Source organism: Falco peregrinus, chromosome 9 (assembly GCF_023634155.1).
Source record: "Falco peregrinus isolate bFalPer1 chromosome 9, bFalPer1.pri, whole genome shotgun sequence".
NCBI classification, from domain to species: domain Eukaryota; kingdom Metazoa; phylum Chordata; class Aves; order Falconiformes; family Falconidae; genus Falco; species Falco peregrinus.
The window spans coordinates 20,212,808-20,234,128 of record NC_073729.1 but is presented as its reverse complement, the minus strand read 5'-3'; the positions used below and the strand labels follow the sequence as shown (position 1 = coordinate 20,234,128).

The following is a 21,321-nucleotide window of genomic DNA, read 5'->3' as shown; positions in this document are numbered from 1 at the left end:
GTGACTCACTGCACCCCAAAACACCATGGGACCCCCGCTGCTGGGTAGGGGGGAGCATTGCCGTGGGTGGGTTTTACCTGCCATGTGTTCTGTGGGTGGGCAAGCGGCAGCTGTGGCTCCGTCCCCCAGCACGGCAGCAGTGGGGACCCCACCGAAGACCCCTCCCCGTGCAGCGCCAGCTCTGGACTGTCCCCCGCAGCCTGCCGGGGGTTTTATGCCCCAGCTAGGGGTGGAGAGGCGGGGGCTGGAGCTGCAGCGGTCCTTGGGGGCTGGAGCACGGCCCCCTTCCCCGACTTGCCTTCACGCCTTGACGCGATGATGATGGACAGGAGGCGAGCGGTGGCCCTGGAGTGGCTGGGAGCATCGCTGATCCCCACTGCATTTCAGGGTACACTGGGCTGGGGAGAGACAGCTCTCCTTGGGTCTCCTTGTCCCCCTCATGTCACACATCTGGGCAGGGGGAGATGGGGGGCTGCTCCGACCATCTCTCTCCCCTGGGCAAAACCCGTCCCGGCACATGGCAGCCGCTCGTGCGCCAGCAGCTCAGCCGACAGCTGCCGTCAACACCTGGTATTAAAGCGCAGGGAGGTGTTGAGGCATCCGCAACGTGCCGGCTGTTTGTGCAAAGCCTCTGCAGCTCGGTGGTGGGGGAGGAAAGTGCTCCCCCTGCCCCGCACCCATCCTGAATGCCGGTCCTGTCTCTGCACTGGTACCCAGGACCCCCAGTCCTGCCCTGGGGCTAAGCCCCCCTTCCCCCACACCTCCCATCATGATGCTCAATACCAGCCTGACAGCAGGAGATGGATGGGGACAAGCTGGTGCTGCAGGGGCAAGGGATGCATGTGGGGAGGTGACTGACACAGGGTCAGGGGGCTGGGGCATGGGGGAAGCAGAGGAGCTACTCTGGAGCCCCCCACTCCCCTCTGAACTGCAACGGGGCTGAGGACACCATCTCTGCACACCACGGAAGTGTATTTGGAGATGATGAGGGATGCTGGGGCTCTGGGGACAGGTCTGGAGGGAACAGTGGGCATCTTCATGGGGATGCTGATGAGTTTGTGTCCCCGGTGGTACCTCGGTGATGGTGGCACTGGGCAAGGGCTGAAATCCCTCCCTGCTTTGCACAGAGCTGGCTGTTTTCTCCAAACTGGGACCCAGCCTTTGCTTCTGCTTTGGGGTTGGTGCTTCAGTCCTTCCCTCGGCCAGCGTAACAGAGAAGAAACCCTCTGGCCCCCGTGTGCTGCAGGGTGGCCAAGGAGGCTGTGTGGGCAGCACTGGCTTTTGGGACTGGGACTGATGCAAATGGGGCAGGGACCATCTCCCCAAGCCCCCCGTGTCCATTACATCCCCGCACGTGTCCCACACCCTGCGGTGCTGGCTCGGCTCCATCCATCTCCCGCTGTCAGCTGGTCCATGGCTGCAGGGCTGGTATTGAGCGGGGAGATGAGGAGGTGCGAGAGGCAGTGCTGACAGCAGGGGGGCGGGTGGAGGGGGCTCAGCCCCAGGCAGGACCGGACCTGCTAGGACTCTTCTACGGTATCACGCTGGGTTCTGCAGCTCCTGTAGCTGATTTTTCTGCTGGAGAGAAAGGAAAAGGTGAGGGTGCTGCCCTGGGAGGGTTTTTAACCCCAAACGCTGCCCAGATGGTGGGGGTTTGCTCACAGTGGTGCACTGTTGGGGAAGGGCAGCCTCTGGGTCCAAGTCTGTAAAACACCAGTTCTCAGTGTCGGAGGTGATGTCTAACCCAACGCTGCTTTGAGCGGTTTTTCCTCGCTGAGAACAGAGGGAGAGCCTCTGTCCGGCTGGGCTCTGGTGTGAATCCATCTGACTTTTCCTTTCCTTTTGTGTTTGTCTCTGGGAAGTGTCAGCCTGGCTGCCCTGCCTGGTGCTCAGCCGAGGGTGTGGGTCAGGGCTTTCCGTGCCTAAGCTAATTCCCATTCTGCAGAATACATCTGACCTGATGCCACAGTGGTTTCTGCTGCTCTGGGCACTCACCCTTTGCTTGGTGGGAAGAGGATGTAGGAAGAGGTACCCTGCACCTCCCATTGGGCTTGGGAATCTCCATTAGAGCTGCCAGAGACAGGGCCAGCCTTAGAGCTTTCCTTCATCCCTTCAGAAGGGCCCTTTTCCCCTCTCGACGCCCCTTTCAGTCCTTCATCACTCTCCTCATCTCATCCTTCGCATCACCTTCTTTCCAGTTCTGGGCACCTCTCCCTCAGGATCTCATTTTTCCCTTATGGCTGGTGTGTTTCTAGCACGATGGGTGGAAGAAGGTAAATATCATCAAGAAGGAGGGCACAAGGCCTGTGGGCTGCTTCAGTCCCCAGTGGGGCTGAAAAGCAAAATCCCCTGGAAGTCCTCTCCAACTGGAGGAAGGACAGGAAGGTGACCGTGAATAGCCAGCATGGAGGTACCAAGGACAAGTCATGCCTGACCAACCTGAGCACCTTGGGCACTGGGAGGACTGATGGCTGTGTGGACAATAAGAGTAGCAGACAGCATTTACCTCAACTTTAGCAAGGTCACCATGATCTGTTGGCTCCTTGCAGCCAAACTGGTGAGCTATGGTTTGAGTATAAGAAATATAAAATGGTTAGAAAGGTGGTTCATTATCTATGGTGCTCCTGGGACTGCTGATGGACCCTGTTACCAGCCCTGGCTCAGCTCCTGCGGGACTGTGCCCCTTTGGCAAGGTCTCCCTCAGCTCCTTGGCATGATCATGTCAAACATGGCACTTGTGGAGCTGCAAGTGTCCCTGAAAAGCTCAGAGTGGACGTGAAAGATGAGGTGTTGTTCTGTGGTTTGCTCTGAAGGGAGCCCAAAGCCCCGTTGCTCACTCAAGCTGAGGTCATCTCCTCTGGGTACGTTCTCCAAACTCAGAAGTGCGGAGAAAAGATAATGACCTGCTTTGGGCTTTGGCACTCTCCTGGGGCTCAAAAAGATGTACAGTCCCCAGATCCCCAGGTTAGGTGAAATAGCAAGGGTGTTTGCCAGCGGTGGTTTGTTTTCAAGCTCCCCTGCAGAGCTTCAGGCAGGCACATCTTCACATCGATCTCCAAGAGCATCAGGAGGGAAGCAGAGGTAGTGCTGAGGTGTGAGGGTTGATGTCTTCAGCTCCCTGTACCAGACCCATGACAAGGACAGAGGACCCATCTCCTGCAGTTTTCTCTTGCAGAAAAGAAACAGCTCCTGTCTTCATCTCCTGCCCTACCTGCAGGGTCCTGGGATTTGCTTCTTCATGATACTCTGGACTTTCCACCAAAACCAGGGAGCTGTCTGTCCTCTGTCCTCACCACACAACTGCTAAGGTGGCAGGTCTGGAGACACCCTGCTGGAGAGGGCACCCAGGAAGCTTCCTCCCTCATTGACCACAAAGGGTTCTGGGATGAGGATCAGAAGCTTTCCTGTGAAGAATTTTTAGGGAGCTTACCATTGCTGAGACCAGGCAAGTCCAAAAGACAATTTTTTCCCCAAACATATTTTCAAGAAGAGGTTGCTCAGCTGCGGGAGTTGCTCATTTCCATTTGAAGACTCTAGGAGCAGGCAGGAGACCCAGGGAAAGCTTCTATAGCTGGAGCAGTGCATCAGGAGTGGGGGAAACCTACAGAAACTTCTGTGCCGGGTTTTGTGGTTAGGAAGACATCCCAGCAAAGAGGGAAGAAGCAGGTGGTTGGCCAGCGTCAATGAGAGGGTGAACAATGTCCTTGGCGCTGTGGAAGTACCTCGCTTCTGTGGTTCAGGTTGAGCTGGATGATCTCAAAGTCCCAGACTGAACAGTAACACGGGACGAAATGCAGCACTAAGGTAAAGCTACTCAGGTGTGTAACCTCCCTACAGCCTTTCCCAAAGGTCACTGCTGAGCATCCAGAAGCGAGGCAGAGGACCGGTCACCACGCTGTGCCCTGGCACTGCACAGCCTGAGCAAAGCTTTGCTTTTACAGCACCCTGCTTGTTTCACCTGTGCGGTGATGTGACTTTTGGCAAGCCGTTTCTAATTGATCGGTGCCTAAACTCTTCCTTTAGATCCTGTATGATTGTCTCTGTGCAGGTCCCACTGGATAGAGGGTTTTCCACTTGAAAGGTACCTGCCTGTTGTAGAAGAAACCTCCAGCACGCATCCAACTAATGACACAAAGCAACTGCACCCAAGTGACCAAGTTCAGCTTAATGGGGTTCACAGAGGACCCGGTGACTCAGGTCATCCTCTTCCTGATATTTCTGCTCACCTACCTCATCACTGTCCTGGGGAACCTTGGGATGATGGTGTTAATCAGGGCCAGCCCTCAGCTCCACTCCCCCATGTATTATTTCCTGGGCAACCTGGCTTTTGTAGACCTCTGTTCTTCCACCGTCATCACCCCCAAGATGTTAGTTGACTTCATATCAGAGAAGAAGGTCATTGCTTATGCTGGGTGTATGGCTCAGGTATTCATTTTTGATCTTTTTGGGATAACCGAGTGCTTCCTGCTGGCTGCAATGGCGTATGACCGTTACGTGGCCATTTGCCATCCCCTGGTGTATCCCCTTGTCATGTCCCCAGAATGCTGTTTCCAGCTGGTGACTGGGTCATATCTCATGGGGCTGATAAATGGCACGGGGCAGACTATCGGCATGTCCAGGTTATCCTTCTGCAGCTCCAGTGTCATTGACCTGTTCTTCTGTGACATTTCCGCTCTGATATCACTCTCAACTACAGACATCACCCTCAGCCACGCTATCCTAAGAACTTCAGCATCTTTATTTGGTGCATCCAGCATCCTGGTTATCCTGGTCTCCTACATGGCCGTCATCTCCACCATCCTGAGCATCAGTTCAGCCAAGGGCAAGCACAAAGCCTTCTCTACCTGCAGCTCCCACCTCGTCACTGTGAGCATCTTCTATGGGACATCATTTTTTATGTACTTAAAGCCCAGCTCAGACAGCTCAAGAGGAGGAGATAAATGGGCTGTGGTCCTCTACACCGTGGTGACTCCCATGCTGAACCCGTTCATCTACAGCCTGAGGAATAAGGACGTGAAGGAGGCTTTGAGGAGACTTGCAAAAATAAAATGATCTTGAATGTTGTAAATTTATGGTCAGATAGAATCGAGATGCACTCAGCCTTTTGTTAAATATCTCAGATCGACAACGTTTTTGGTGTCTTCTACACTTTGATTTACGTGATATGCTAGCTGTTTCAATATCAGCAGCTGAGAATACTAATAATTTAACTCCTCCAGATGTTGGTAATTATATTTAGTAGTTAATTTAACCTAATAAAGACACAGGTAGAGAACTACAAGCATGCACTTCTCATTTTAAATTTTGCCCTTTACCATTTATTTAATCCTATGTATCAGGCCAAGCTGAACCAGAAGAATATTGCAAACATTTCTAGATTGGCTGGACTCGACTGATGAACCGTGTCGTGTGTTGCTCTTCCTTTTGCTTAGCAAATCAGAATAAACAGGAGTGAATTCCACTGTTCCACTGAATCAAATTCCATTTCAAGACAGTGTTGTAAAGTCATTAAGGGCCATAATAACTGGTCTGAGTACGTCAACACCTTTAGCAAGAAAAATAGAGATGACAGCAAACAACTGGCACACTATGCAGGAAATATTTTCCCTTTTTCTTACTCAAACCTCATTATTGATTAACAGCATCATACACCTCATTTAATTTTAGACAGCTAAAAATTTAAGTTAAATAGGGTATTTGGGTGACCTCTATTGTACATGAAGGCACCTTGAAATCATTTTAAGATGCTGTAGTGATGAATCCCCCCAGGGCAGGTACTGTCACGGAATGCCCATCCACTGCTCCACACCTTTGCTTTCCCTCTCCCTGTTGACAGCAATACAAGCCATGATGTCCACACTACCCCGGCCAGAACAGATCACAGGAGTTACAGTGTTGCTCAGCAGCCTTCTCCTTCAGACATGATGTTCTGCAGCCCACGCCAGCCTGGACCGATGCCATTGCCTGCCCTGACGTCTCTCCTGCTGCCTTCCTGCAGACAGAGCTGCTGGGTGGTGCACAAATGTTGCATACGTGAAAAAGCACAAATACTGCAGTTTGTGTATTGCCTCAGCCCCTACAGGCTGCAGCCTCTGCCAGGACCATGGCAAAGTCTGGAGTGATGGCTTAGCCTTGGTGCTATCCTGGAGATGTGTAATAACTTGGGTTGGATTAAATCAATCCAGGATCAAAGGGGTTTGCTAATTTATTTCCGACACACAACTAACAGGCACTCAGACTCAATCGGGTGAGTTGGTCTTTGTTCCCAAAGCTTCCTGATAATTCCCTGGTTATTATTTAATCCAGCCATCCGTTGGCTGCCAGGCTAGCCCTGTCAGCCCGGGGCAAACGTCCTCCCAGCTGTTTGCTCTCCTGCTCCGTTCCTCTCTTATCAGCTGTGCCGTGTTGGGGCTACTCATGCCCCCCCCCCACCCCCACCCCCCGTGGCTAGGACCCCAGGAGGTCTCTGGTACAGCCACCCACACCAGCCAGGGCCAGCTCCAACCCCACTGCCCTGCTGAGCCTTGGGGACCACCAAGGGCAGAGGTTTCACACACCCCCACCCCTGTTTCAGTGTCTGGCCACCCTGACGGTGGGTTTTTTCCTCCCCTTGTTTCTAGCTGGAATTCCCCATGTTGCAAATCGACGGTAGGAAGTCTCAGATTTGCCCACATCTGCAATAGGCACCCGGAGCGCTTGCTGCTGGCATCAAGTAAAAAAGAATTTGGTGTTATTAATTCCTTCACGCATCCTTTCTTTGTCCCTGAAATGGGTTAAAAAACTGCACTTGGCCGTAGCTATTTCACGTTACAGGCAGGCTGCCTGTTTTGGTGCCGACGAGAGGCTGGGCACAGCTGTAGCAGGCAAGGTTCCCTGCTCTTCATCTCCTCCCATGTCTCCAGGTGTGTCCATCAGGATGGCTGAACTGGGACCTCTGTGTGTAACCCCTGCTGTTCTCCCACACTTCTGCTCCTCTGACCAGCACTCTCCCAGTGCTCTTTAATTCAGGTGTGGGGAAGATCGACACTTTTTTCCTTAAACAAAAGATCAAGATTAATTTTAACATTTTATTTACAGTCCCAGAGCATCCCTTCTTGCTGCAGTGACCTATGGTTGTTATTATTTGGAGGTATGTAATATACACCAATATTTAATGACTTTGTGTCCAGCTGGTCTCGCCTCCACCATCACCTGGTGCCTGAATGGGAAGGTGAGCTCTCAGTGCCTTGCAAACACAAGCCTGTGGCTACGGTGCTATCGTTTTGCTCGTCGCGGCTTCGTGCTGGAGCTGCTGCTCTCAAAACCGAAAACTCTGCCTGTTGTGCAAGCAGCGCTGGCGGCGTTTGGGGAAACGAGCGGTTAGCTGGGTGTAATGGCTGTCGCTGGCTTTGGGGGGTGAGCACCTGACCATGAGGGCAGTGGGAAACACCTTTGTGGGTCTGGCAGGGAGAAGGAGCATCCAGTAGTGCAATCAGCACTGCCACCCACCTTCCTGGTGAGTCATGATGAACGGGCAATGACATGGCTGGTGTCTGGCACCTTGTTTTGCATTCGTGATGCTTAGCCCCCAGCTGCTGTGGTGCTCCTTTCCCCCGCACAGGCTCCGCTTCTAGGCAGAGCTGCCTTAATTCTAGTGAAATGTGTTTGAAATAAAGAGCTGAGTAAATACTGCAGAAGGGGTAGGAGCTACCGCCCCTTGGTTAGGGACTTGGTGATTAGATTTGGGAATCGCCTCAAATGTCTTTAGGAGAAGGACTTGTCTCCTCACATCTAAATATACTGTTTGCCCTCTACATGTTGGCTGGGTCCATCAGCTCCCTTTATTGCCGAGGGAGATTTGGTCAGTGGAGTATTTTTAGTCCTGAATGGGCAGATGGGGATCACATAAACTTCAAAAAAGGGAAAACACTGAGTCCTGCCCATGGGCAAGAGCTGCCCTAGGCACCAGGACAGGCTGGAGAGCAGCTTGATGGAGAAGAACATGGAGGCTGTGGTGGCCACCAAGTTATAGACAAGCCATCAATACATCCTTGCAGCAAAGACGCCCGCTAGCACCCCGAGAAGAGCTCTGGCAGTGGGTCAAGGGGCTTTCTGCAATGAGCTTCTGACCTACAGCTGAGGAATGGGGAAGTAAAAGCTGCTGTGAGAAGGGTGATGGGGGAAGAGGAATCGTCCTGAAGAAACAGTCATCTCGCTGGTGCCAGAAACCAGGCAGCAAGGCTGATGGAAAGAGGGAAGTGGGAAGGGAAGACATAGTAATGCTCATTTCTCAAACAGGCAATACACATATTCTAAGGTCATCCCTAGTGAATTACACAAGAAGCAGTCTTGTTTATTTTTTTTTTTTAAAACAATAAATAAAGACAGAAAAAGAAAAATATACCAGGTAATATGGTAGTGATACTGAACAGCAAGGTGTGTGACCAGCAGATGGGTAGCAGGAAAAAAAAAAACAAACAAAAGGAAAAATACTGATTGAAATTCAAGCACCTAATTGCAAATGGCTAGGAGAGAGCTACTCAAATCTGCGTTCAGTCCCGACACACACACGGGTGATGTGTTCCCCCCTGGAAACAGGCTTTTGGAGAGCTGCGTCCCGGCCAGTGCTGCTTACAGGACCTGCTCTGAGACTGCCGCCTGGGAGCAAACGATGTGAAAACATATTCGAGTGTAAATGGAAACCGACAAGTTATCTTGAACACAGAAAACAAAAACACAATGGCAAATTGATATCTGTACTTTGCTCCACTTTTTCTTTAACGTTTCCATGTCTGCCCTATGGAAATACGTAGTATGAAAGAAGATTAATTTAACTGATCATTGCAAATATAAAGCAATGATTCCCTTAAATTAATTCATTACTTAGCCTTTTTTTTTTTTTTTCTCCCATGTTCCTGGAGAATAAAAAAACCCTTTCAAATTCAAGTCTTCAGCAAAAATGCATTGCCTTGTTTTTCACTCCTCATGATGATGCTGTGTACAGAGGTGGGACTGCTCAGGCTCTGCAGGCATCACCTCTGATGTGCCTTGGGGATCCCAACCCTCAAACCTCAGTGAGAAATTCTGGTGTTTATTCCAGGCTCTTCAGGGAAGGCTCACTCTGTTTTCAGGTGCCCCAAAGACCCTTTGGTAATTTGTCCTGTGGGAATGGGGTAAAACTTAAATCTTCAGCTGTGTTAGAGGATGTCATAGGGAAACCTGCCTGGTTTTGGAAAGACCGATGGAGCTCGTGCTCTAATTTCAGCTCAAGGGCCAGCGAGTATCTTTCCAAGAATGGCTCAAGATGCCATTGACCAGAGAGAGGGTGAAATTTTAAGAGGCTTTGAGACCATTTTTTGCTGGATGGGGAAGGGCTTCCTTTACAACCCTGTCCAGCCCCTGCAGAAGCAGCAGCCTCTCCATGAAGCAAGACTGAAGGTATGAAGGTCCTTCCTGAACAAAAAAACTCCAGTACCTCTGAATCTTAATTCCTAACTCAAATTCTGGACAAAAATTCCTGATGTTAGCAGACCCAAGAGATGTGAGAAAGGTGAAACACAAGTATAATTCAGATTAGAAGGGGGTGGTTTGTCCTTGAAGCTACTCATCCATGAAATTACTGTCAGGTATGCTGGTCTCATTTTCATTGACCCAAATGTACAGAGTCAGAAAATCGCTCCAATGCAATCAGTTATCTATTCAATGCAACACTAATTAACGTAGCAAATTAAGGCATGATGTTATTGTATTTGCTTGTCCCTAAATAAGCATCCCCCCCCCCTCTGAACAGAGGGGAAGAAACCCTCCCAGCCATGCTCACATGTTGAGAAGAATCTGGATGTTCAAGCAAAGGCATCATTTGCAAGACTGATTCTTGCCATAATGGGGCAGCCGGAGCTTTGAGATGTGAGCTTTAAGATTAATCTTGAAGATATTTTTTTCCCCATAAGCTATTGGTTATTATTTTGTCAATATATTATTTTTCAATATATTATTTCGGATCTTCAACCTGCCCACTGAGGATAACTATTATATTTTTCTCCAGGTAAGTGGGTGCATTCACCCAGGAAACACCGAACTCTGCGTTAGCCTCAGGCACTGCCTTCTCCTGTGAGCTGGGAGAAATTATTTCAACTCTTCCCCATATTTCTTTGCCTCCTCTGTGCTGGTACCAGGGGAATGGCTGGGGGAAACCACTCGAGTGTGACTGAGTTTGTCCTCTTGGGCTTCACTGACCTGCAGGAGTTGCTCTTTGTGATTTTTTTACTCATCTATGTCACCACGCTGGTGGGGAACCTGGGGATGATTGTCCTCGTCAAGACCAACTCTCAGCTTCACACGCCCATGTACTTCTTCCTCAGCCACCTCTCTTTCCTGGACATCTGCTATTCTTCATCCATCACGCCGAAGCTCCTGCTGGGCCTCCTTGCAGAGAGAAATATAATTTCTTTCAGTGGCTGCATCACACAGTTTTTCTTCTTTGCAGTATTTGGCACCACAGAAGCCATCCTTCTGGCCGTCATGGCATACGATCGCTACGTGGCCATCTGTGAGCCTCTGCACTACCTGGCTGCCGTGTCCCATGGGCTCTGCGTCCGGCTGGTGGTGGGCTCCTACGCTGCTGGGAGCCTGAATGCCTTTGTGCACACCAGCGCTCTCCTCCGTCTCTCTTTCTGTGGCCCAAACCTCATCAATCATTTCTACTGTGAAATCCCACCACTCCTGCTAATCTCGTGCTCTGACACCTGGCTCAACAAGATGGTGATGGCCGCATGCATTGGCTTCATCATAACAACCTCGGTCTTGGCCATCGTTGCTTCCTATTCCTGCATCCTGCAGACCATCTGGAGCATCTGCTCAGTGGAGGGCAGGCACAAAGCCTGGTCCACCTGCACCTCCCACTTCATGGCTGTTGCTCTCTTCTACGGCTCTGCAGCTTTCTTGTATTTCCAGCCTTTCTCCAGACATGCAGAAGATCAAGGGAAAACAGCCTCCATCTTCTACACAGTGGTGACCCCCATGCTCAACCCTTTCATCTACAGCCTGAGGAACAAGGATTTGAGGAGCACCCTCAGAAGAGCTACAAGGACGCTCCTCTCCTGCATCTATTCCCACAGGTCCTGCTGTAACTGAACCAAAGCAGGTCCACCTGCCACAGCCAGGACAGCAGAAGAAATCAGGCTGGTGCCTGACAGAAGGAGGGCACCACACATTTCTGCACAGCTGGTGAGGGGTACGTGCTGTACAGCGTGCTGAAACACTGCAGAGTTTGAATTACAAATTAATCCTATGTTGGGGGTGCCTTGGAAAATAAATTACCTGTAATTACAATGTCTGAAAGAAGGAAAGAATGCAGGAGACAATCCTAAAAACACTGTCAGTGAAACTTTTGGAGTAAATGGATTTATAAGCAACTCTAGAACATGCACAGCTGATACTTTTTACCAAAGAGGATTTACTCAATATTATAACAATATGGAATTCTGTGGGCTGAAAGAGTAGGCTCAGAGCAGGAGGGGACAAGCTAAATAAAGGACTACATGTTGGAGGGGTGATGTTTTTCATAACTGTGTTTTCAAATTTTCTAAGTAGTTCCTTAAGGTTTTGCTTTAGTACAATAAACCTGATTTATTATCTTCTCTGATCTGTCCAAGGATAGTCTTTGGGGGGTGGCGAGGTGGGGCGTGGGGGGCAGTAGCACATCCCCATGCTTCATATATATTGCATGCAGACCACCTGTGCCGGGCATCCTGCTTTCCTGGATGGGTCTCCCCCATGGAGAGCTACCAGCCTGGAGCCACCACACGGATGGTGTCCCTTGCTTAGGAGCAAAGTGGGGTTTTACCCCCTGTGGCAAACAGTTGCTCAGCTTGGTCCAGGAACAGTCTTTCAAGACATTGTCTGAGCAGTCCTGGCTTTTCCCAGGTTGTCCTCTGGTGCCGGCAGCACGGAAAGCCTCCATGCTTCTGGCCATATGTTGTATTCAGATGCACCCGACTCATTTGGAGGCTCCAAAACTCTCAGCACTGTCCAACACTTCCCCACCACTTCCTCTCCTCCTTGCGCCTCTCCATACAGGCAGAGTTTATTTTCCATCCCAGCTGCATCTTATTCATAATTTCTGCTTCCAGGGTTCAAGGGTTGAGTCATCTTGGCCCAGGAGTCATCCTATCTGGTTGTAGGCTTTCACATATGCATTAGTCACCATAGGTTCCCCTTTTGGAGACAACGATGCATTTGGGGGGTTTGATTCATCTGATCTATTTTAAACATCTACATCAGGGTGAGGTAGGAAAAAGTGCATGGAAAAGAGCATTTTTCTGGAAAAAGCACATGATTTTCTCCACTTCCTGCTTGACTTTGTTCGGAGCAGTCACACATAGTCTGAAAAGTCAATTTAAGCCTAAAGGGAAAGCTTCTGCTCACCGTGCTGATGTTTTGGAGTCCTGCAAAAACCCCACTCAAAAGTGATCAGGTGAAACTAGCTTTGAATCAATAATTTATAATCCAGCTCAGCATGAATGCCCAGCATCCACAAAACACTCTCTGGAAAGAACAGAAAAGCAAAGTGGATGAAGATAGTGGCAGAGCTATGCTTTTGCTTTGATACAAAGGTCACTAACACCAGATATTAACCTCCTACAGACTTGTATTTTCCATGGATGGATAGGAGATAATTCCCTAGGAGATCTGACCACAGATACTATGCCGTTTTGCTCTTTTAAGAGCAATAAAAGAGAAACTTTTCTCCATAAACCTGGCTGTGACTGTCTCAGATGCCTGGATCTAACTCTCTGGGTTTTTAAGCAACAGGATATCCCAGAGAGTGTTAAAACCCATTGCAGCAGCAATGTTCCTGAATTCAGAATTCCTGAACAGTTTTCCCTTCCTCCCCAACAGCATTTGCAACACTGCTCTAAATCCTGAACTATCTCCTAGTCCCTGAATATTTCTTACAGCTCTTTTTAATTCTCTGTGATGCCAAGAGGTAAATTATATATTCCAAGAGATAAATTTATATATATATTTAATCTTTTTAATATATATATCTTTAAAGAAGTGGAAAAAAATACTCAAGCTTACATTTAACTTACTGAAACTAATTGTCTTTATTAATCTGTGCACGTCTTCTCCTTAAGGAGCTGTTTCCAAAGCCATCAATTCCCAGGAGGAATTTCCCGCATGACACCAAGGGGAGGCAGCGGCAAAGCTCTTGCTCTTTCGGTGAAAGAAGCCTATAAACAGCAGCTTTTCTCGGTCAGGTGTCAATGCCCTTCACCACTGGCAAACCAGTCTTGCTTTGAACGCCAACACTGGGACAAATTTGGGCTTATTTCTCCCATAAACTTTTAGTCTAGGAGATAACAAGTCTCAATAAGGCAAAAAAGGCCCTGAGGTGTGAGAAGACAGGTGAGTTTTAGCCTAAATAATGCTGCGAGGAGCTGCTCTGCTGCAAGGGGAGGACTTCAGGCAGGAGCCTGGTTTCACACAAGATACTCATCCAGGGTCGGGATAGCCGATGCAAACCCAGGCGGTTGTAAGTTGTTTTTTCAAATTTAAGGCAGCCACGAGCTGAAGTGTGAGTAAAGCCAGCCGAGACACGCAGGCACTGCCAGAGGTCAGCAGCCCCTCTGTCTCGGATGATTATTTTAATCAAGATCAGTGTGATTCATAATTATTGTCCAGCAGCCAGAGAGGGCAACAGCTTGGACAAGCTGATGAAGTAGCTCTGCAAAGCGTGGATGGTCCGAGGCATGCTGTGCTGGAAAAAAACCCTCATCATCCTCAGGTCCTGGTCTATCTCAGACCTTCCATGCGGTGCAGATAAGAGTTCTGGCGGTGCACGGTCCGCCCTGTGCTATGCCATGAAGACCACAGCGTGGAAGCCTGGCCTATGTGGCAAACTTCACATTGTTTGAGAGGGGTGTGAAAGTTTCTGCAACTGACTTAAGGCTGGGATGAAATATAAAAATTGGTATGACTAAATCCAGGTTTAAGGGAGGCTCGTGCATAAGTCAAGGGCATGCGTTGGACTTTCCTCGTACAGAAGGGTCCTTTCCAGTAGTAAAATTTGGTATCTTTAACAGTTCAAAAATCCTTAGTGAGCAATTTCTGTGACTGTTCCTGAGTCCTAACCATTAATTTTTTTAAAAAAATATAAACTGCATTATCAGCAACTTACTGCCCCCAGTTCATAACGGTGCTGTAGCCTGGTTGGGATGTCCATCTGCACCAACCTTGTAAAATTCTTTCCACTATCTCTCAGTTCAGTGGCATCACAAGAATGATATAGATATCACCATATTTAAAAGGGGGTTAATACTTACACTAAATCTCCTGTTTCAAACCCAATTTCATAGGAAGGAAGGGAAGAAATCAGAGTTTTATTTTAACTTGTTCTGACGCTCCTAAAGGAAATTATTTTTCAAAGTCTTGATCTCTCACCAGTGTTTTCTCTGTTTTGATCGGCTGAAACAAGTTTGTTTGTTTGTTTTGTCAAATGCAATCTGATTTCTAATGTCAGAATAAATTGCTGTGGTTACCTCTTTGGACCTGATGAGTAACAAACTGAACTTCTTCAGGAGGTGGAATAAACCTTCCGATATGCAAAGTGACTATATCAAACGAAATTAGTAGTGACCAGACCAGAATAAAAACATTAGAAAATAAATTCAGTTGTGCACTTCGTTTAAAATGTGTTTTGAGACAAGCACTGAATATGTTGTTTGACAGTTCCTGCCCCTGAAATTTGTATTTCCTGATAAAAATAAATGAATCTTTAAGATTTGTTTTTGGGAAAACAGGAATATGCTGATTCTGTGGTTCTCTGCATCTCTGCTTTCCTACAGCACCGGTGTTACTATGACGGTGAAAGGAAATTGCACCCCCAGCGCTGAATTTGTTCTCTCGGCGTTCTCAACACAAGGGAATGTCCAGGCTGTCCTCTTCATGGTCTTCTTGGTGATCTACTTGATCACTCTGCTGGGGAATCTGGGGATGCTCGTGCTGATCAGGCTGGATGCCCAGCTTCACACCCCCATGTACTTCTTCCTGAGCAGCCTGTCCTTCTTGGACATCTGCTATTCCTCCTCAATCACCCCCAGACTGCTCTCAGATCTCCTAGCAGAGAGGAAGGTCATTTCTTACTCGGCATGCCTCCTACAATTTTTTTTCTTTGCGGTCTTTGCCACCACTGAGTGCTACCTCTTGGCTGCCATGGCATATGACCGCTACGTGGCCATCTGCAGCCCGCTGCTCTACGCCAGCTCCATGTCCAGCAGAGTCTGTGCATCACTGGTAGCTGGCTCGTACCTTGCTGGGATCATGAACGCCACTATCCACACGGGGCTGGCACTGCGGCTGTCCTTCTGTGGGTCCAACACCATCAACCACTTCTACTGCGAGGGGCCCCCGCTTTACGCCATCTCTTGCACGGAGCCCACCATCAATGAGATGATGATGTTTGTTGTGGTTGGCTTCAATCTGTTTGTCACCAGCCTGACCATCCTCATCTCCTACACCTACATTCTGGCCACTATCCTGAGAGTGCGCTCGGCTGCAGGGAAACACAAAGCCTTCTCCACGTGTGCATCCCACCTGACTGCCGTGACCCTCTTCTACGGATCTGCTTTGTCCATGTACTCGCGACCCAGCTCCAGGCACTCCCAGGACCTTGACAAAGTGGCCTCTGTGTTTTACACGGTGGTGACCCCCATGCTGAACCCCCTCATCTACAGCCTGAGGAACCAGGACGTGAAGGATGTGCTGAGGAGAGTGATGGAGAAGAAACATCCCTCTGACAGATAGCTTCCCCTGGTGCGGGGGGAATGGAGAAGTCTTCTCAGAGACGTTTACACATTTCATTTCTGTACTACTATAGTATAAGAGAAGCAGTGCTGTCCTGTGAGCTGCTGGGGATAAATGTATTGGGAAACCTCTGCCTTGCTCCTGAACACTGGGTCATTACCTGCTCTTGCATCAGGCCATTCACTGGGCATGTTACCTGTCCTGGGCACGCGTTAGCTTCTCCCATTCGCGTTCACAACCTGATATTATTTTAATTGCAAAAACTTAAGTCCTTCTGACCATTTATAGTTTGAGAATGCATTACCCCTGTTGTCTTGAGCAACACCTACAGCTTTCAGTGTGACCATGATGATCAGAGCTCTCTTCATACCAAATAACGGGCACCTTTCTGGTGAACACAAGGCTTGGGTAATTCAGTGCTCCCAGCACTAGCAGTAGACACTAGGCTTCATAACAACTATTCACTGCCGCAATGCTCACCAGGCCTCTTCTGCAACTTACTTTAGCTCAACTGTAGCTGTATTTTTAAATTGATTTGGGAAACTTCTGCAGTGCCTGCAACTTGCTCAAGGACCAGAGAGTTATTTTCTGGCATCTCCTGTGAGTAATGGTAAAGTTACTTACTAGTCAGGTACCTGTTCCCTATCCTGGTGGTTTGATCTTATTTTGGTTTTATTATTAACCACTTTTGCTCAGTTTTGAGCACTTGTGTCATTTCCCCTCTAAAACCAAAAATGAGATACAGGGGAACCATTAACAAACTTCAGCAACTATAGGGTAGTAACCCCATAGAGCAATAGGAGAGAAAAAAAGAGTGCTGACAAGGAGCAAATATGGGGTAGAAATATGTAGAAGTGATCTCAAGTAGATAGAAGCCTGGCATGGAGGAAGCTCCCACCTCAACCAGTGCTCCCACCAAGCACACCACCATACCTCCTCAGCAAGGAGCTCAGGATGCTGCTGGGTCACTGCATCATCCCACCAAGGCAGGACCTCAGCCTGCAGATGGGAATTTAACCTCAGGGATGAGGGACAGGTACTTTAATCAGGGCAACCCTGAGGTGCATTGCTCTCCATACATCCCGGCCCACACAATTGTTCTTAATAGAACCAGATGCCAACACACTGACCCTCCAACTCGGTGGCTTTGGGGCCTGGACTAGCTCTGTCAAGCAAGGCAGCTGGAGAACTGCACTTTGTCATTAACAAGGAAGAAAGTTTCTTTCCTATTAACCCCTGCTAATTAGTCTCTCATGGCTTGTTAAGAAGAATGAGGTAAGTTGACTACAAGTCCACTGAGGAGCTTTCATGGTGATTAGAAAACTTTCTTGGTAAACCCCAGAAGGTCTTGTTAAGTTGATGACTCCTGGAAGGGTGGTTGATCCCTGAGGACCACTTCTTGCTCTGGGAAGGGCAGCAGCATCCTTCATGATGGAAATAGCTATAACCACCTGTACGGCGAGAGCCTGGGGCTCAGGCCTGCTGGAGGGCTTTCTGTGCTGGTATGAGCTTGGTCATACACTCGCATCAAAGAGAGACATCCTTGTCCTCATAATGTGTGCAGATAACATGGTCCCCTTGGTTCTCACTAATGGGGTGATTTGTCCCTGCCTGCTTTTGACCCCCTAGCAGAAGAAGCTGGGGAAGCTTGTTGCATTTCTCCTCACCGTTGGACCTCCTCAAGGACACCACACACCTTGAATTTCTTGTCATGAATTGCCTTGGGATAGATTTGCTTGTGGTTTTTTTTCATTCTTAAACTACGAGGCAAGTTGAAGTACACTACATATATCCTGTGTGTCTGACTGGTTTTCATAAATGTGGTTTTCCTACCATTATGGATCTCAGACCAGAGAATAAGCATGGGAGTGGGTTCACCTGACTCTCAACACCTAAATAATTCATTGTCTGATTGTGAAACAGTCAGCCAGGTCTGCTCTCTAATATGTGGGAGTAAAGGGATGTTTTATCACATCCTAGGACAGAGGGTAGGACAAATGTGGTGCAACAGGAGCTGGTCTGAACATCAGAAGGCCAGGCACCATGGACCCGCTGTCTGTGGTATAAGAAATACTATTATTTATTATAGAAGAAATAGAATATTATAGAAGAAATAACTGGGACAGCTCAGGAGCAGAGGCATGTTACTTCATGACACATGGAGCTTCACCTGAGCTACTGATTTGGGCATAAATTGGGCTTATTCTCGGAGACGCAGTTCAGCAGGATCTTGGGGGTGTAGATGGAGGAATACCAGAGATCCAGGAAGGACAAGTTCCCTGTGAAGAAGTACATTGGGGTATGGAGCCATGAGCTATGGCCTATCACCCTGATGAGGGTGATGTTGCTCCTGGGGGTGGTGATGTAGGCTATGGTGAACACCATGAACAAGAGAAGCTGCACCTTCAGGTCAGTGGTGGACCCCAAGAGGATGAAGCTGGTGACTGAACTGTGGTTCCTCTCTGCTAGGGACAGGGGAAAGGGACTGAACTGGACACATGGATTAAGGTAGCTATTTGATATTTGTAGTGTGGGGTCTAGGTACACCACCTAAGAGAACTTCCATGTTGCTGGTGTTGCTCTCTGTACCAAAACACAGCTACACACACACACAAGAAAAAAAGTCTGCACCTGTAGATGACAACATTCAGTTAAATCATGCTCAGAGTCAATAGCTAAGTATGCTAAATAAGAGCACTGAGGTAGCTAGAGATCATCTGGAAAAAAAATCCCCTACTACAGTCTGTGACTCAAAAAATATTTCCAATTCCATTTAGGTATTCCTTTCTGGAGCCCTGCAGGCTGGAATGCACCAGGAGCATCTCACACCAGCTTGGGGGACTGGCACCAGACCACCCACCACATGCTAATGCCATGGACTGATTCACTTCACACCTTATCATTCATCTTTTCCCCCTTTGAGCAGCTGAGTGCTCATCAAGCCACTGTTGAAATGGTACAGATTTTTGTGGAATTAAATTCAGCTTCAAGCACAGCTCATGAGCGTATTTGGGGTGAGCTGTGCACTGCTCCAGCCCACGCAGACCAGCTGGTTTCCAGAGGTGATGGATCTGCCCCAGCCAAGTACAGAGTCCCCTTATGCATTTGTCTGGGTGGCTTCTCTCATCCTCAGGACAAATTTGTGGAAGTCAGAGACCAAAACCTGCCAGGTGTCTTAGGGGAAGAAGCCACACAGGCTCTCAATACTTTTTTTTTTTTTTTTTTTTGGTTTTGCTTTCTGTATTGCCTTAAATTTAAATTCATTAGAGGATTTTTGACCTTATTGCACACTTGAGCACAGATTGTATTTTATATATTATTATTATATATTATATATTATATATTATATATTATATATTATATATTATATATTTCCTGTCTGATTAAGATTTAATGAACAGAATAAGGATAGCTAGTAAAAACAGTAACACAGATGCAGTCCAGCAGAATTTGTAATTTTTCAAGCTGATGGTACTTTTCCTAATTTTGAAACTACCATAGACATATACCATAGACATAGAAACTACCATACCATAGACACATGACAGAAAATGCTGCTCTTGTCTCCTTAGACACAAATTCTGCTGAAAATCTGGGCACCTGAGATTATTACCAGGCAGCCTGGGTATCTGCAGAGTTTGTCTGAGGGGGTTCGTAGCACCTCTGGTTGCTCATTGGCAAAACAAATACGCATATGGACAGGCAATATTATTCCTGGTAATAATGGCAGCAATAAGTGGTGTCTGAAATGGAGCTGCTGGAGGTTCTGAAAGCAGCAACCTGCTCCAACAAACTAATACAGAGAGACCTCCAGCTCTGTAAACTAAAATCTCTTGGAGAAAGAGGATGGGAAAATGTTTCATGAATCCAGGCATCAAAACCACAGCGCCATGGATAATATGTGTCAGAACGCTTGGACCCAGTGAGCAGACCTCAGTGAAAAGAATTTTGTTTGGGTAATACTGCCGTTCTGGTGTTGATTTGAGTTTAGCTTAGGTCATTGCCATTGCCTTGCTCTTCTCATCAGTGCTTATAGCAAAAGTAAAAAAGAAAAATAATTTTTTTAAAAAGCTAACATTAAAAAACCTCGGGGGGGGGGGGGGGGGGGGAGAGGGGAACAACATGACAATTATTGTCTTACCGAAGCCAGCAAAGTTCAACGTTTGGGGTGGGTTTTGAAGCAAGAGGGTGCTAACATAGGGAGATCATGTCAGCAGAAATGGTTGCAAGAAATATCTTTGCATTGCCAAAATTCAGTTTAAGTGACACTAGAAAGGATACTTGAGAAAATTAGGTAATAACCAGGGGTGACTGCAGAAAAAAGTTGGGGTTTGCTTTTGGTGAATCATGTAGACTTTCACTTTTCATCCACTCCCTCTCCTCAGCATGGGGGAGGGGGGAAGGTATCTTCTTAAATCCAGATGTCCAAAGCAAATTGTTCCTGGTCTTCATTAGTGAGCCTGGAGGTGAAGTTTATATTCTGGGTGGATTTTGCTTGTTGTTAAGCTTCTATTCTCCATGGACTGGAATGCCTCCAAGGCCACAGAAATGAGTATAAATACCACTTGTGCACCAGAAGCTACAGAGGGGGCTTGTCTGCTGTCTGCAAGGTGCAGCAACAAGCCACCCTCAGTGCAGTTTTTAAGGAAAGAGTCCTGAAAAGCACCCTCAGCATTTGTTTGAAGATGAATTATGGCCTCAGTCACTATCTGGAGAAGCAACCGAACTCACCCCAGTTGCATGGAGCTGCACTGAAGATCTGAGTTTTGTTGGAGAATTCATGTCCATGGTGAGGACATCTTCTGTTCTGGCTAGTCCTCAGCCCTGAACCTGCTCTGAAGTGGTGGGACATGCAGGGACATCACGAGGCTAAAGCAGGCACCCCTTTCTCTTTGTTTTATGGACTTGAAGGTAGTGAGATAGAGAAAAGAAAGGACCAAACGTGTCAGATATCTCATTTATAGCAACAAGGCTGAGAACAGCAGAAGGAATCCTACATGGGAGGACGACTCTTCTGCTTTAAAGTTTAGATGACATAAAGCAAAGAGACATGTAGGTGCTTTTTCACAGGTGCCACTGTAATAGCAAGGGATGGTCCTGATGGCCAAGGCGAGAGGGTGCTCATTATTGGGTTCAGCTGGGATGGAGTGAATTTTCTTCTCCATAGCTGGTGCAGTGCTGTGGTTTGGATTTAGTATGAGAATGTTGATAGCACACCGATGTTTGTAGTTGCTGCTGGGTGATGTTCGTACTAAGTCAAGGACTTTTCAGTTTTTCTGGCTCTGCCAGTGAGAAAGGGTGGGTGCAAGAAAGGGAGGGGACACAGCTGGGGCAGCTGACCTCAATTAGCCAAAGGGCTATTCCGTGCCATTTCATGTCATGCATAGTATATAAGCTGGGGGAAGAAGAAGGAGGAGGAGGGATGGCATTCAGTGTGATGGTGTTTGTCTTCCTCAGTCCCCATCCCAACTGCTGGAGCCCGGCTGCCCTGGGGATGGCTGAGCACCTGTCTGCCCGTGGGAAGCTGTGAAGGAA

At 48.1% G+C, this 21,321-nt stretch overlaps 2 protein-coding genes across 3 annotated transcripts; both read left to right on the top strand.

Annotated features, from left to right (window-relative positions):
• Window positions 1–4,122: 4,122 nt before the first annotated feature.
• LOC101918994 (olfactory receptor 5G3-like) lies at window positions 4,123–5,052 on the top strand. Its single transcript, XM_013304013.3, has one exon. It carries the CDS (start codon window positions 4,126–4,128, stop codon window positions 5,050–5,052), a length of 927 nt encoding a protein of 308 aa, XP_013159467.1. The 5' UTR covers window positions 4,123–4,125.
• A 2,352-nt stretch (window positions 5,053–7,404) lies between these two features.
• LOC101918824 (olfactory receptor 5AR1-like) lies at window positions 7,405–15,786 on the top strand. 2 transcript variants are annotated; one of them, XM_005243398.4, is made up of 2 exons: window positions 7,405–7,495; window positions 10,025–11,525. In XM_005243398.4, exon 2 carries the CDS (start codon window positions 10,159–10,161, stop codon window positions 11,110–11,112), a length of 954 nt encoding a protein of 317 aa, XP_005243455.1. In that variant the 5' UTR covers window positions 7,405–7,495; window positions 10,025–10,158; the 3' UTR covers window positions 11,113–11,525. The 2 variants fall into 2 exon arrangements, with proteins under 2 accessions (XP_005243455.1, XP_005243408.2); XM_005243351.2 differs by lacking the exons at window positions 7,405–7,495; window positions 10,025–11,525 and adding an exon at window positions 14,788–15,786.
• Window positions 15,787–21,321: the final 5,535 nt, after the last annotated feature.

What these genes read in the sequence shown, in the direction of transcription:
- LOC101918994 (XM_013304013.3), top strand. Translation starts at nt 4,126, where the DNA reads ATGACACAAAGCAACTGCACCCAAGTGACCAAGTTCAGCTTAATGGGG.
- LOC101918824 (XM_005243351.2), top strand. Translation starts at nt 14,788, where the DNA reads ATGCTGATTCTGTGGTTCTCTGCATCTCTGCTTTCCTACAGCACCGGT.